This window comes from Salvelinus alpinus, chromosome 6 (assembly GCF_045679555.1).
Source record: "Salvelinus alpinus chromosome 6, SLU_Salpinus.1, whole genome shotgun sequence".
Taxonomy (NCBI): domain Eukaryota; kingdom Metazoa; phylum Chordata; class Actinopteri; order Salmoniformes; family Salmonidae; genus Salvelinus; species Salvelinus alpinus.
In genome coordinates this window covers 58234120-58249175 of record NC_092091.1, presented here as the reverse complement: position 1 = coordinate 58249175, position 15056 = coordinate 58234120, and the positions used below count along the sequence as shown (strand labels likewise).

The 15056-nt window shown below is 40.3% G+C and overlaps 1 protein-coding gene across 2 annotated transcripts; it reads right to left on the bottom strand.

Annotated features, from left to right (window-relative positions):
* Positions 1-1489: 1489 nt before the first annotated feature.
* LOC139578990 (probable E3 ubiquitin-protein ligase HERC3) lies at positions 1490-10471 on the bottom strand. 2 transcript variants are annotated; one of them, XM_071407158.1, is made up of 23 exons: positions 9756-10469; positions 9565-9676; positions 9337-9413; positions 8984-9205; positions 8502-8593; positions 7663-7793; positions 7381-7505; positions 7126-7202; positions 6889-7016; positions 6725-6784; positions 6500-6605; positions 6208-6400; positions 5743-5897; positions 5361-5483; positions 4964-5062; positions 4447-4593; positions 4223-4363; positions 3736-3902; positions 3396-3459; positions 2842-2912; positions 2414-2597; positions 2007-2109; positions 1490-1892 (listed from the first exon to the last, which is right to left on the bottom strand). In XM_071407158.1, exons 1-23 carry the CDS (start codon positions 9985-9987, stop codon positions 1684-1686), a joined length of 3018 nt encoding a protein of 1005 aa, XP_071263259.1. In that variant the 5' UTR covers positions 9988-10469; the 3' UTR covers positions 1490-1683. The 2 variants fall into 2 exon arrangements, with proteins under 2 accessions (XP_071263259.1, XP_071263260.1); XM_071407159.1 differs by lacking the exons at positions 2842-2912; positions 3396-3459 and having other exon boundaries at positions 9756-10471.
* Between the last annotated feature and the right edge of the window lie 4585 nt (positions 10472-15056).

Sequence of the window (15056 nt, the reverse complement as noted above, 5' to 3'; positions counted from 1 at the left end):
AATCGTTGAAATTGTTGCATGTTGTGTTTATACTTTTGGTCAGTATAACTGACCTGTGACTTCTGTGCGATGACAAGACTGGTGTGTTAGCCCTCTGAGCTAAAGCCTAGGCATTAACCTTAGACACATCTCTTCAGATCTCAGACAAGGTTACTCATCACATAAGCGTGGTTTACTGAACCACGTTAGTTTCATATAACCTGGTGCAGCATATTTGTTCATGGTCCCTGACACTACAGAGTCCTGAACATGTACGTTATTTCTAGACTTTTTTTTAATGCTTTTCCTTTGTTTTGTTTTAATCACTACTGCCAGGTGTGGTCAACGGTTTCAACCTGGGCCTCTGCTGGCCCGCTCGCGGCCCACAGTTCACCTTGTACGTGCCCGGTAGCATCCTGAGCACGGCCGCGCCCACAATGTGACCGCCCTGGAGCTGGAGGGGGACCCATGCACCCCCAGGCCCTGTACCATGGAGTTCACCAACACCTCGTTCCTGAACGCCATTGTTAAGTCTGACCACAAACACCAGAGGGGGCTGTTACCTAAAGATCTCTTATGATGAGCGCTGATCAAAAATATACTTACTGTATTTATCTGGAACAGATAGGTGGCACCTTAATTGGGGAGGATGAACTTGTGGTAATGGATGGAGCGGAATCAGTGGAATGGTATGAAATACACCAAACACTCCGTTCCACCCAATATTATGAGCCGTCCTCCCCTCAGCAGCCTCCACTGATCTGGAAGTGATCTATTTTGCACTGATCTTTTAAAAATCAAAGAGTAATGTTCGTAATTTAACCACGGGTGACTGTACCTTTAACATGACCTCTATATAGTGTCTTAAAACCAGATATGACTTTGTTCACACGAGCGTCTCCATTCAAAGGGAATTAAGTATGCGTCATTTGCACAGTATGTATGTCTTTTTGGGAATGGAGTCAAGTTCACGAAGGAAAATTACTCATTTAGAAGAGCTATGAACTTGAGTAGTACTCTAAATATAAGTTGAGGTCAGTGGTGCTCAAATCATGAGCCTGGAGGTTTTATTTTTATGTCAAGGCACTATACAACCCAAAATACGCCTTTTAAAGGCACTTTCTCCATTGTTCACTGAGATCACATTCATGGTAACGCTGGCATGTCTGCTCAAGTGTAAATTACCTTTAAAAGTATCTTATAGTGCGCTGCGCTATAGAGCGCCTTGAGTTAAATCCTGACCTATATTGTGAATTGGGGAACATGGTTGAGAAGGATGGGTGCCAAATGATCTGTACCTAACTGCAGGGATATTATGCTCTCATTGATTTCTGTAATGAACCATTTGGTGGGTCTTGAAAATGAATGGTTCTTGTGTTCAACTGAAAACCTGATATGCTTCCTTTTAACAATTAGATTATTTGAAATACTTTGGGATTTCCTTGTATCTTGGTTGTTATCATTTTTGTTAATGTGTTGTTTAATGTGCAGGCACAAACCATGCTGTACCTTTTGATTTATAAATGTTTTAATAAAATTTGGTGAATGCAATATGATAATGTCATAGTACCGCACAGATCTCAAGTTAGGATTTGAAATACAACCCTACATTAAAACAATCCAAATCTTAAACCCATCTATGGAACAATGAAAAGATGAACACAGGAGAGGAGTATATACAGCAGCAACATTATACACCCATTATTAATTCCAGAAGCCCCTGTTGTGGCCAACAGCCCCTATAAGCCTGCTCTGTAGTGTCTCTTTGGAGGGGTAGATGGGCAGCTGCAACAGAGAGTGACAGGTCAGCGCCTCTGGGAAATGCTGTTGGGAGGAGTTGAGAAGGGTTTGGACCCTCATCCTGATCTGGTTCATACCCAGGATGGGCACACGATCACAGCCAGTCAGGAACACTGAAGGGGCAAAGGTGGTAAAAGGGAGAGGGCAGTGAATGACAGAACAGAACTTTATTCTCAGTAGCCCACGTTATTGGTTCATCTGTTACAATGAAAATGTTCCATACTTACACAGGAATGCTTTCTTTTGATCCTCTGTCAGTTCCTCAAACACCTCCCAGAATGTGACGATGTTGGGATGCCCAGCATGGTACTCTCCTTCATACACAGTGTTCTAGTTTGGGGGGAAATGCCCTCAATATGTTGAAGCAATAGACACTTGACACCATTCAAACTGCTTGTCAAATCAATGTATCAAAACAACATTTTAGCTAGGTTTCAGAACATGTTCACCATGAATCCCAAATCAACCCCAGGACACTTGTTTTTTAGGCTCCATCTTGCCCTCCGATAGGCTACGTGACATTTCTGCATATATTATATGTTTAACTTGTCTAATGCTCTCAGATGTAGATAACTGAAACGGGGTAGATTTGGGATTGAGCTTCAGTCATGTAGTAACAAAACATGGTTCTGACCTGTTTCAGCGTCTCCCAGTCGAAATTCTCCTTCCCCACCATCACTCCCCTCAGTTCCTCTGGCTGGAAGAACTCCACCACGTCCATGTCACACACCTTGAAGAAGCCTTTCCTGAACTCTTCAAACACCACCTCTACTGACTGGTTGAAGATGTAGTTCACATAGGTGTCAACAAACTCCTTCCTGTCAAAAGAATGACAGACAGAGTCAGATATCCATTGAGTTGTAGCTAGTATAGGTGGAGTCAATTCAAGGAATGAGAAGCATCATTTACTTTCCATTATGATTTCTCCATTCATACAATTACATTTCAACGTGAGATGATATTGCCGAAATGGAATTGACACCAATCCTGGTAGCTGTAGCAATGGAGTGTCATACTGTAAACCTTGTATTTTGTCAGTTGTAAATAATGCTATAATCTTACTTATTAGCACTTGTGACAAGTTTTCCAGTTTCTTTGGGATCAAGTTCCACCGCTACATCACCCCACATCACCTATAATAGTGAGTAATGAAAATAGTGAGGTAAATGAACAATGATAACACTGCAGACTGAGGGTATGGACAAATAGATGGGAGTGACCTGCGAGAGACATACACACTAAAATAATATAATTGATCTTATGTTCAGTAATTCATACCACTTCACTTCAATGTAGGATTTTAATTTGAGCCAATTTGATACAGCAGGAAAATAATCCTGCAGCAACTGGAAATGTGAATTATGTGTATTATAATTAATGGACATTTTTTGTAGGGGTTGATAGATTTTTCGTAAGGGCAAATCAAGTCTGTCATTTTAAAGTGTAAATTACTAACTTTAGAAGCCTTTTAAAACCTTGAATACACTACACGTTTGCATTTCTTGCAGTGTGGGAAAATGGTCAGCAACAAAAGAGTGATCAAATAAAAATCCTACATCTGTATTATGTTACATTTTATTTGTTCATCGATCAAACTGTTTGAATGCAATACATACTGAGAAAGTCCTGTCCATGTTTTCAACATCATCATCAGGGCAATCCAAGATGTTCTGCAAACCCCTTCAAAAGCATTGAAAACAAGATGTGACAATAGATGTGACAATTATAAATTGGCAATCAATAAATCATGATGCTTTCATAAGTGAAAAACTATTTATCCAAATAATGAATAATTGCTTATCCACACAGAGCAAGTGCCCTGCCCCTGAGATGCCATAAAATGCATTGAGATGCAATTTCTTAATCTGTCCTTGGTGTCCTTATAACAAATACACCTGCCTGTACTGTAATACATTAATGACTAAGGGATAACAATATATTATGGTCTGAACTTACTTTGCTTCAATGGGGCTAAACTCTCTCAGGTCCTCTAAAGAGGGCTTGATGTTCACCAGCTTCTTGAAGAAGGCCATGGGGAAGGGGAGGTGCACCATGTTGTTGTTGTACAGGGCCATCCCACACAGAACCCCAAACAGGAAATAACGCTTCTCCTCCACTCTAGGCTGTTAGTGAGGATGTGTTGGACAAGAGACAAGAAATAATCCATGAGTGAAAGTATCGGACATGCTGTTGTTAACCTGGGGGAAATGATTAATATACAGTAAAGGGAAGGTATTGTGGTTTCTAGAATACAGTAGTAGGCTAGTAATACAGTAATAATACTATAGTAGTTAATCTCTAGAAACATATCATTACAGTGTTTCACTACCAGCACATTTGAAGCTATTTGAAAGTACAATAATTATCAATATTTTATTTCTATAATGTGTTGAGGTGCGGAAAACCTCATAATCCATGTGTGATTTCCCTAAACGTGCCTCACCATTGCAGGGAACCAGGCCAGCGTCTCGGTGTCGTTGTACATGAACATCCCAGACTCAGGGACCAACAGCTTTTTAAACAAATGGAGGAAGAAGTCCCTTTTGTAGACATCTGTCAGCTTCGCATCCTCGTCAAAATACACCTGAGAGAGGTAAGCAGTACATTTTGGCATAGCCCTTCTCTGTTCAAAACATTGTCTCATCATATTAAAAAATATGGACTTACCACAAGGGACCTCTTGAAGGTACTGGGACATGCTACACTCAGTTGATGGAAAGTGTCTTCGACGAGTGATGCTCTATTCAGCCTCAGCTCAAAGAACGGAGCAGGCGCCGCCATGAGGAACATGTCAAAAGGCCCCATGCCAGTCCTCTGCAATGCATGCAGTACAATATTAAGTCTTCAGTTAGTGTTTTTCTAGCATACAAGACAGGTATTATTTCAAACAGTTTCTTCCATCAAAAAGGTTAAGAAATATGGCTGGTTTCTTCAGTAGTGATGGTCAATATTCTAGAGCTACTTGGAATGCAGGCTTTTGCACCAGCCCTGTTCTAACACACCTGATTCAGCTAATCAAGATCCTGGTGAGCAGCTGATTAGTAGAACCAGGTGTGTTAGAGCAGGGCAAGAGCAAAAGCCTGCATACACAGTCAGTTGGTCTCTAGTAGGGGGTTTAGCCACCCTGATTCATAGTATCTGCTGTATATTATAATACTATATATTGAGAAGCAAGATTCATTACCTGTGTGAGTGCGGCGTTGATGTTAAAAACGTTTATCTTGCTCTGCAGGTTCATCAAGAATGGGTAACGACAAAAGATGGCAGGTGTCTGATCCACATCCTGAAAGTTTTGCAAAAGAAAACATACAATGCATCTCAATTAAGGAGCTTCTTTGTCTAATTATGTTAATCTGCACTGATAAGAAGGATTAGGTGAGAAAGATTCTCCAGTAGGAAAACAAAATGTTTCCTTCACTCTCTCTTTCCAGACCATTTCAGGTAGAGGAAATCTAAAGCCTCTATTGAGATGCAGCCAGGACACTTTCTAAGACCCAAACAACGAACATCAAAACACCTCAAGACTGACAACCACTAGTATGGTTAGCAATCGGTGACTGAGACGAAATAACTTTTCTTACCTGCTTTGACCATGAACGCCAAAGCTTTACATCCTCCTCTAGAAATATAGGATTGAAGTGAACCTCCTCCATACAAAAGGTACTGTCTGGAACTGTCTGGGTCTCTACAGATTTCTGGTTTGCCTTTGAAATAATATAGAAAAGTAAAATACATTGATAATAAATAAACAATTATTAGCAAGTATTAGCAAAATATTTTACATGTTTGTCAGCAAAATATTATTTCATCAAATCTCAGTTACGGTCTCATCGATTCTAAATAGGTTGCATTGAAATAACTGCCACCCTGGCACCAGATTGGTCCTCGAAGTTGACTGATCAAAATGGGAAAACAGCATTATAAATGGATTGACAGTACGAGCAGAGAAGCATGGACACTGACTCTGTGGAGATGGCCGAGGACCTGGAGCAGGTGTTTGATCCCAGGGTCACGAGTGCGTAGAATATGTTCACTCCTCAGAATCCCCGACAGGGCCTTCTTCCACACCCCAATGTGCTTGGTCATGACAGACGGCTTCAATGAGGACCAGCAGTCACCTACAGGACATGATAACACACAGATTGTTTTCTCAAACCATTTTGTGGGGGTATAGAATTTGATCTACTTCACAATCATTACAGGGGCACCCCCAAAGTGCACACGTTTTGTTTTAGCCCAGCACTACCACGCTCGATTCAAATTACCAATGGTTTTGTAAATTTAGCCTAGTCTAAATCTGCCAGACAGCGAATGAACAAGGACAAAATAAGTTGTCTACAGCACAAACAGATTTACGACTACGTTGTCGTTGAGTAGTTGAATTTGGGGTGACACACTTTAAACATTTTAAATGGACGGCAACATTACCGAGGACCTGCAGCTTGTCGGGGTGCAGTCTGAGGATAGCAGCAGCAACGGCTTCGGTGAGATCTGTCCTTCTGTGCTGTTTGTGAAGGACCCTGAGGAGCTCAGGGAGAACCAGGTAGACCCTCAAGCTCTCCACTCCAATGGGCTCCTCATACAGGGAGGGAAGCAGTGTGTGCTGGACAACAGCTTCAACCTAGTGCAATGAAAGAGGTGTGTGAATCGTCCCTCGTTCAAGATACATGTCAGAAAAGGATCGATTACATATCAATTTATAAATATATTCACAAAATACCTCAGTCAAAACTTTGACCTTTTTCGCCAGCTTCCGGAATGCGCCTCGGACGAGTGAAAAATCCAGGCCAGACTGTTTTGGTGAGGTTTGGTAATGTTTGTCACAACTAATAAAAGCAAGAAATAATTGTCAATATTTATGCTATATTTAAATCAGTATTCTTTGATAATGTAATATTTCAAACATAATAAATCATGTATTTGAACCAATATTAAATACTGTTACCTTTTATCAAGAAAGCTCCCATTTAAACATGATGCAGAAGAAAACATTTTTGTGATTTCCCTGCAATTACAAGTTTGAGTAATCTTTCAGTTCATTATGTGACCGTACATAAACAAAATAAGGAAATAACAACGGTAAATTATAGTTACTTATATCATACTTACTTCTGTCCTTTTTTCCAAGACTTTGAATCACATTCCGAGATCCATTTGTCAATGATTTCTTCATCTATAGCTTGTTGTGTCACTTTGCCCACACTTGACCTGAGATTGTTAGACCTTTCTTCAGACTCCTGGGAAGATGACAATGTGATGCAACGTATCACAGCAATGTTAAGTACAAAGGACAAACTATGTCCTGTTTTGCTAACTCATTGTTTCAAACCTGAAATGTGTCCATACCTGACCATGAGTGCACAATGCAAAGGAATTGTTTCCTCCAGCAAAAATGTGTTCAATTTTCTGTTCATCAATCTGGTCTGAAATGTTGACAAAAAATAGTTGATTATCAAGTTAATGTTATTTCATGTTTTACCTCATGTTATTTTAGTTGAGTATTGAAATAATCATTTTGTTGAGTTGACTTTTATTCAAGTTTGATCTGTTCTGAAAATGTGTGTACTCTGGCTAAAGTTATACCATAAATGAATGTTTTACCTGGCAGTTGTACTGGAAGGGGCACAGACTGATCAATCTTTACTCCATTTCCCAGCTGCCCTTGCTTTCCGTGCCCAAATGAGTAGATCTTATTGGAGGGCCCCACAAACGCTAATGTGTGGTGTCTAATGTGGCAAACAGACAGAGAAAACATTTCTCAAATCAACAATGAATTCTAAAAAGGTCTTATGCTAAGATGAAAATAACCAAAACAGTCCTACATCAATTTTGGTTGTGTCACATTTTGTCAATTCCAGATCATGTCTAATATGTGTAACCTACCTTCCACAGGCTATCTGGGTCACCTTTGACCCCCAGAGTTGCCCCACCACTCGAGGTTGTAGTTCATCTCGGAGAGAGTTGTGTCCAAGCTGTCCATATCGGCCTGAGCCAAATGTGAACACCACACCTCCCTAGAACAAAATCAACCCAGACAGTTATAGTGTTTTCCTCTACGTTAATGAGGATGTTTCAATGCAAATTTCCAGGGAACTAAAAACTAAAACATTTTATTTTATTTTGTTATGTTTGTTTTTTATTTCAACATTATTTAACTAGTCAAGTCAGTTAAGAACAAATTCTTATTGACAATGACGGCCTACCAAAAGGCCTCCTGCGGGGACGGGGTCTGGGATTAAAAATATAAATTAATTAAATAAAAATATAGGACAAAACACATCACGACAAGAGAGACAACACAACACTACATAAATAGAGACCTAAGACAACAACATAGCATGGCAGCAACACATGACAACACAGCATGGTAGCAACACATGACAACAGCATGGTAGCAGCACAACATGGTATTAGCACAAAACATGGTACAAACATTATTGGGCACAGACAACAGCACAAAGGGCAAGAAGGTAGAGACAACAATACATCATGCAAAGCAGCCACAACTGTCAGTAAGAGTTCCCATGATTGAGTATTTGAATGAAGAGATAAAACTGTCTAGTTTGAGTGTTTGTTGCAGTTCGTTCCAGTCGCTGGCTGCAGCGAACATTGAGACACCAATATAAATAAATGCACATAAAATGTAGACATATTGTATGGTCCAAACAACATTTAGTTCAAATGATAGAGAAAAGTGTAATTATGTCAGACAGATATACAACCTTTGTCAGAACGGCAGTATGTTCTCCTCCACATGAAATCAAAACAGTCTTCTTCAGATTCAGGCAATCAACAGGAGCTGGGGCATGTCTGTCTACAGAAAAATGGGTTCATTTTATTGTTATTATTATATATTATTTTTTATAATTATTTATTTACAACACATAACCCTCAAACACACGACACATTGTGCTCTCTCATCCTGGTTAAAATAGTTTTTAGACAGATAAAGGCCCATTTATGACTTTTTTTTTTTTTTATTACATAATTTCAACCACCAAAAAATGTGGTTGATAATAGATACATCAGGGGTCCCCAGCTACAGCCTGAGAGAGCTACTGAGTGGGATGACTTTTGTTTAAACCCAGCACTAACACACCTGTTTCAAATAATGTACTGTTCATGGTCTTCGGTCTGGACCTTGATTATTTAAATATATTTAACAAGAGTCAACACATATGCTATTGTGTAATGTATACTGTACTTGTTGTGTCCCCTAGTCCCAGCTGCCCGGCGGTGTTCTTGCCCCAGCCGAACACAGCTCCAGAAAGGGACAGAGCGAAGCTGTGGTCTCCCCCTGCAGTGATCTGAACCAGGGGGATCCCTGATAGAGACTTCAGGGGCTTGGGGGACATGGCGCTGGGCTCGCCCCACCCCAAACCCAGCTGACCGCTGGTGTTCTGACCCCATGTGAACACCTGACCATCTGAACAGAAATCAGAAGTAAGCAACCATACAGTGAGAACATTGTACAGGATTACAGTTTTGAAAGGTTAGACTGTTTTGGTTAAGTTGCATTGTGAAACAGCGATTAGTGGTGTGTTAATGGTCATTTACCCTGTGTTAGTGAAATTGAATGCTGGTCTCCACATGCAACCTGAGTTACCTGTCGCTTACATAGGTTATCCAATGGTCTGGGGGGGAAAAGAAGAAAGATGAATAAGATTAGTTGGCCCATTTGAATTAAATGACAAATTGTTTTTATACTTTAGCTACTTGAATGAGAGGGTGACAATGTCTTAGGGTAAACTACATATACATGTATCATTATGGAATAGATCCCACCTGAGAATATTGGCTTTGTCCAAGCAAAGAACCCGGCCCTCTTCAGACAGTAAAACAGCATGAGAATCTCCACAACTCAGAGCCCGAATCGTCTCCTTACACGTCACACTCTCTAAAGCACATAAAACATATGATTGGGCAACTCAAGAAAATATATTATGAAAATTGATTGGAAAGGAGATTAGACCTACTCAGTTTCCCTGTGATTCTTCTCCCATCTTGGTCCTCTTGAATCCGTGCGACAGACACTAGTCTCCCATTATTTCTGATAAACGCGACCACACTGTTACCTGCGGACAGACCCTGAATTTTAGATTTAAGGTGTATCAAATTAACGCAACTAATATCCGTTTTGGTCGTATCTAAACCATTCGGCTTCACTAAACCAAAGCCATTACGACTATCCTCTCCCCATGAAATCATTGTTGTGTTATATTCTTAAACTAGTCCATACAGATTCTAACACTTGAAGGAGAGGCACCTGCCGATGTGTCCGACTCAATGATGGGTTTATATGACCGCAACCAACCATATGACATACAGAAAGTCTCATCATCGTCATCATCAACAAAGCAGGAAACGAAAATGATTCTTAAATGAAACTGTATTTATAGAGGGCATAAAACAAAACACGCCTACAAACAAATATAAATAGTTTCGAATAGTTACTGATGACGCAAGGCCGAAAACGAAAGTGAACGTCTACGGACAATAGCAGCCCAATTATCTTGGAAATAGCCTACAATAAACTGACGCATTTGACACACACGATAATGCTTGAAACATTACCACCCAGTCGATACCTCCCTAGATGCATTTCAGTGGAACTGGCTGCAACGTCTACTTTATGCTGTGTCATGCATTACTGCTAAATGCTGAACTGAAAATTGTTTCGGAGTTTGAAAAGACCCATGCCTCAGAGACGTCCCTCATATTTGCTCTGTTTTTTTCAGATGTTAAATTAATTAGCAACCTTCATTTAAGCTCACGTTTATCATAAATATATATATTTTTAAACTGCACATTGACTTGACCAGGCAAAGAGTACAGAAAATACTAAAATTGCTTTAATTATTGGGTTATGATACTATACACCAGTGTGGCAGTTGTACTAAACTCCTAAGGCATAAAAGTTCTAAAATAATCAATATCCATCATGAATTAAAATGACAATTGAACAGGTAAATAGGTAACGTTATATAATAACCTATGCAGAAAGTAGGGATGGGAGTTTGAAATACTTTTACTATTCGAATAGTAACATCCATTTTTTGTCTGATATCCGCATATTTGAAATACATGTGGTTTTTAAAAACCTACGTTTTAAACCTGAACACAGCTATGCGAGGGAGAAGATAGTACTTTATTGTTGCAGCTGCGGAAGAACAGGAAATACAGAATGGTGCGAGCAGACGAAGGGAGAGAGACGCCAAGGCAACTCCGCTACAGCCAACACTAGCTAGCTAACTTGCAGCGACGATGTTATTTATTATCATCCCATATAACGGTGTCTATATTGACTGGAGTAGCATATTGGATTCGACAACACTTCCTGTAGCTTCTCAACCCAACGCTAGGCAGGCATCGCCTTTTCATGGAATCCAATGGGCTGCTATAGGATTGCCTAGCCTAGCATGCTGACTAAAAACGAACATTCATTAACAACTAGCAGTATTTAAATCTTCTCGATTTGTCAGTTGGGATAATTAGGAGTACACCGCTGTATTCCATTCCTGGATTGAGGTTACGTTTTCCGAGCAATATCTCTCGCCGGCTCCGCACTGTCCTGATCGTGGCATAGCAGCATTCCGACTAGAGAGAGAACGTAATGAAGAGTTTGAGTTGATTTATTCTTTTTTTTTTTATAATATGTTTATTATTTTCCAATAAAAATAAAGTAAAAAAGACAGCAATACAAACAATGACATTCATTGTACTGTTGAATGGGATGGCCAGTTTAGAGGACAAAACAAAAGTTAACTCACACATACACAAAATAAAACAAAATCCTATTAGGTGGTACATGTATAAGAAGACAGCATATAGTCATTACAAGCAGTGTAGTTCAGCCAAAAATAAATATTGAGTGGAGTACAGCACAGAGTAGCAGCAGATCGTCAGCCCAGTTATGAAGCGGGGCTAGACCATTTATCCAGTATCGGCTGCCATATTTTGTAAAACAATGGACTTCTATTGGAGGTGTTGTATCGAATCTTTTCCATATGTATTACATTCCCTAAATCCCGTAACCACATTTCAAAGGTAGGTACAGTCTCCAATTTCCAAAATTGCAATATGAGCCTTTTGGCTAATAGAGTACACAGAGAGACAGCTTTCCCTTCCTGGTTATTCCCATCAACTGTACCAAACAGAGCGATCAATGGGTCTGGGGCTAGAACTCTATCAAAGGCCTTAGACAAGTAATCAAAAATGAGAGCCCAGTAAGCATGTAATTTAGGGCATGTCCAGAATAAGTGGGTCAACGTCCCCTCATCCTGCTTGCACCTCTCACACAGTGGTGAGGTGTCCGGGAATATTTTATGCAGTTTTACTTTTGAGTAGTGTAACCTGTGTATCACCTTAAACTGTACAAGGTTGTGTCTGGCATTCACTGAACTGTGGTTTATATTCCTGAGAGCTTCTATCCAGTCCTCATTTGAGATTTCTGAACCAAGTTCTTGTTCCCAAGCCCTTTTAATGGTGTCTGTGGATACCTCTATGTGGGCCTGTAGCACATCATACAGTCTAGAGACCGACCCTTTTGAATGGGGTTTGACAAGTATCAAGCTATCTAATGTAGGACTATTGGGCTTAATGCCATACTGTGGGATATGTGTCCTTAAGAAATTCCTGATTTGGAGGTATCTGAAAAAATGTGTTGTTGGCATGTTGAACTTTGCCTGTAATTGTTGAAATGAAGCTAACTGACCATCTATGTATAAATTACCAATTGTTGTGAGCCCCTTCTCCCTCCACTGTGAAAACACCACATCATCCAATGCAGGGTGGAAAGCATGATTCAGGCTAATCGGGCTGTCTATGTAAACAGTGGGTATGTTAAGAAAATCCCTAATCTGTTTCCAGATCCTAAGCGTATGACAAATGACTGGATTGGAGTCATAAGTGGGTTTTTTCACATATGATGGGCTATTAACAAGTGCAGGGAGTGAGGAACGTTGACAGGAGGCCTGCTCGATCAAAAGCCATGAAGGCATATCCTTCTGTCTCATCGCAGGTAAACTTTCCCTCCAGAAAGACACAATGTTCAGATTAGCAGCCCAATAATACAGTTTGAAGTGAGGAAGGCCAAAGCCCCCCTCTATCTTGTACTTGCATAAATGCTTCTTTGAAATTCTGGCTGCCTTGTTATCCCATAAAAATGGAGTTACTATTGAATCCAGTTTCTTAAAATAGCTTTGTGGTATGAAATTGGGTAGACATTGGAAGAGGTAAAGAAACCTGGGTAGGACAACCATTTTAATAGCGTTTATACGACCAACCAAGGAAATAGGCAGAGTTTTCCAGAAATCTATATTTTGTTTAAGCTGATATATTTTCATGTCCCAATTCACTTTCAATAGCTGGTCAAGGTCTCTTGTCACTACAATGCCAAGGCTTGTGAACTTGTCCCTCACTGTTCTAAACGGGGTAGATTGCAGAAATTGCATATCCACAGGCCGTGATATTGGCATCAACTCACTTTTTTGCCAGTTTATCTTGTAGCCAGAGAAGGAGCCGAATGTGTTTATCAAGTTAAGTAATGGTGGAATAGAAGTTTTAGGCTTAGACAAAAACAAAAGAACATCGTCTGCATATAGGGAAATTTTGTGCTGTGTGTCTTTTATTTTAACAGAAGCTATATCGGCACATGCCCGAATGCGAGTAGCAAGGGGTTCCATGGCTATAGCGAAGAGAGCAGGCGAAATAGGGCACCCCTGTCGGCACCCCTTGAACAGGCGGAATGACTGCGACATTTCCTGATTGGTCACAACGGACGCCATTGGGTGTGCATAAATAATTCTTATCCAATTAATAAATTCCTTTCCAAATCCGAAATGCTCCAGAACCGACATCATATACTTCCACTCAATCTGATCAAACGCCTTCTCTGCATCAAGAGCTATTACCACTGCCTCAACTTTATGATCATGATACATTACGTTGAAAAGGCGTCTCAAATTGTAGTATATATGTCGGCCCGGGATAAAACCTGTCTGGTCAGGGTGTATGATGTCGGAAATATATTTTTTCAATCGGTTTGCCAATATCTTTGTCAACACCTTGTTTTCTATGGGGAGTAACGACACGGGGCGATACGACGACATCTCCATGGAATCTCTATCTTTTTTCAAGATCAGGGCTATTGTAGCCTCATACAGTGTTTGCGGGAGTTTGGTATTTTCTTTGGATTGTTGAAACATTCGCAGCATAAGTGGAGATAGACTAGCGCAGTACTTCTTATAGAATTCTATTACATATCCATCGGGCCCAGGGGCCTTGCTGTTTGGAAATTGTGCTATCGCTGTGTTAATTTCATCTAAGGTTATCCCTGCATCGAGTGCGGCAGCTGCCCCCCTGTCTAGTTTAGGAAGTTCACATTCAGCGAGAAAGCGTTCCATAGTTTGTGGATCAGTAGCATCGCATTTTGATTGGTATAGCTCTGAGTAAAACTGCGCAAAGCATTTATTAATGTCCTGCGGATCTGTTACTATTTTACCCTTCTTGTCTTTTATTTTGTGAATAGCTCTAGATGCTTGTACCTGCCTTAGCTGTCTTGCTAATAATTTATGTGGTTTGTCCCCCAGTTCAAAATAACTTTGTTGCGTTCTAGCAAGTAAAGAGCCCACCCGTTTCGAAAGGATGGTATTGTATTCATACTTTAACTTTGTGATCTTCTCAAGGACTGTATACGAGGAATTTGTCCTAAAAACGTTCTCCTGTTCCCCTAACTCTCTTTCAATTTCTCTCAGCCTAGTATTGGCACGTTTCTTCCTCTCTGATGTATAAGAAATAATGTAACCTCTAATCACCGCCTTTAGAGATTCCCAAAGGGTGGAGTCGTCAACATCCCCCGTGTCGTTAGTACTGAGGAAAAAGGCAATCTGCTCCTTCAAATACTGACAAAAAGCCTCATCTTTCAACAGGTATGCGTCTAAGCGCCACGATCGCCGACCTGTCGACATATTGTCGAGTTTCAGCACCATGGACAGAGGAGAGTGGTCCGTAATTAGAATGGGGTGATAGGTAACCGACTCAGCTGCTGAAATTAGTTTGGAGTCCAACAAAAAATAGTCAATTCTGGAATATGATTTATGAACTGATGAAAAGAAAGAATAATCCCTGTCTGTTGGGTGCGTCAGTCTCCAAATATCGACAATGTTAAGGTTTGTCATCAATGTATTTAGACAGACACTGGCATTTGATTGTTGAAGTGACCTTGATAGCTGTTTATCTAAAAGAGGATCTAACGTACAGTTAAAGTCACCTCCAAC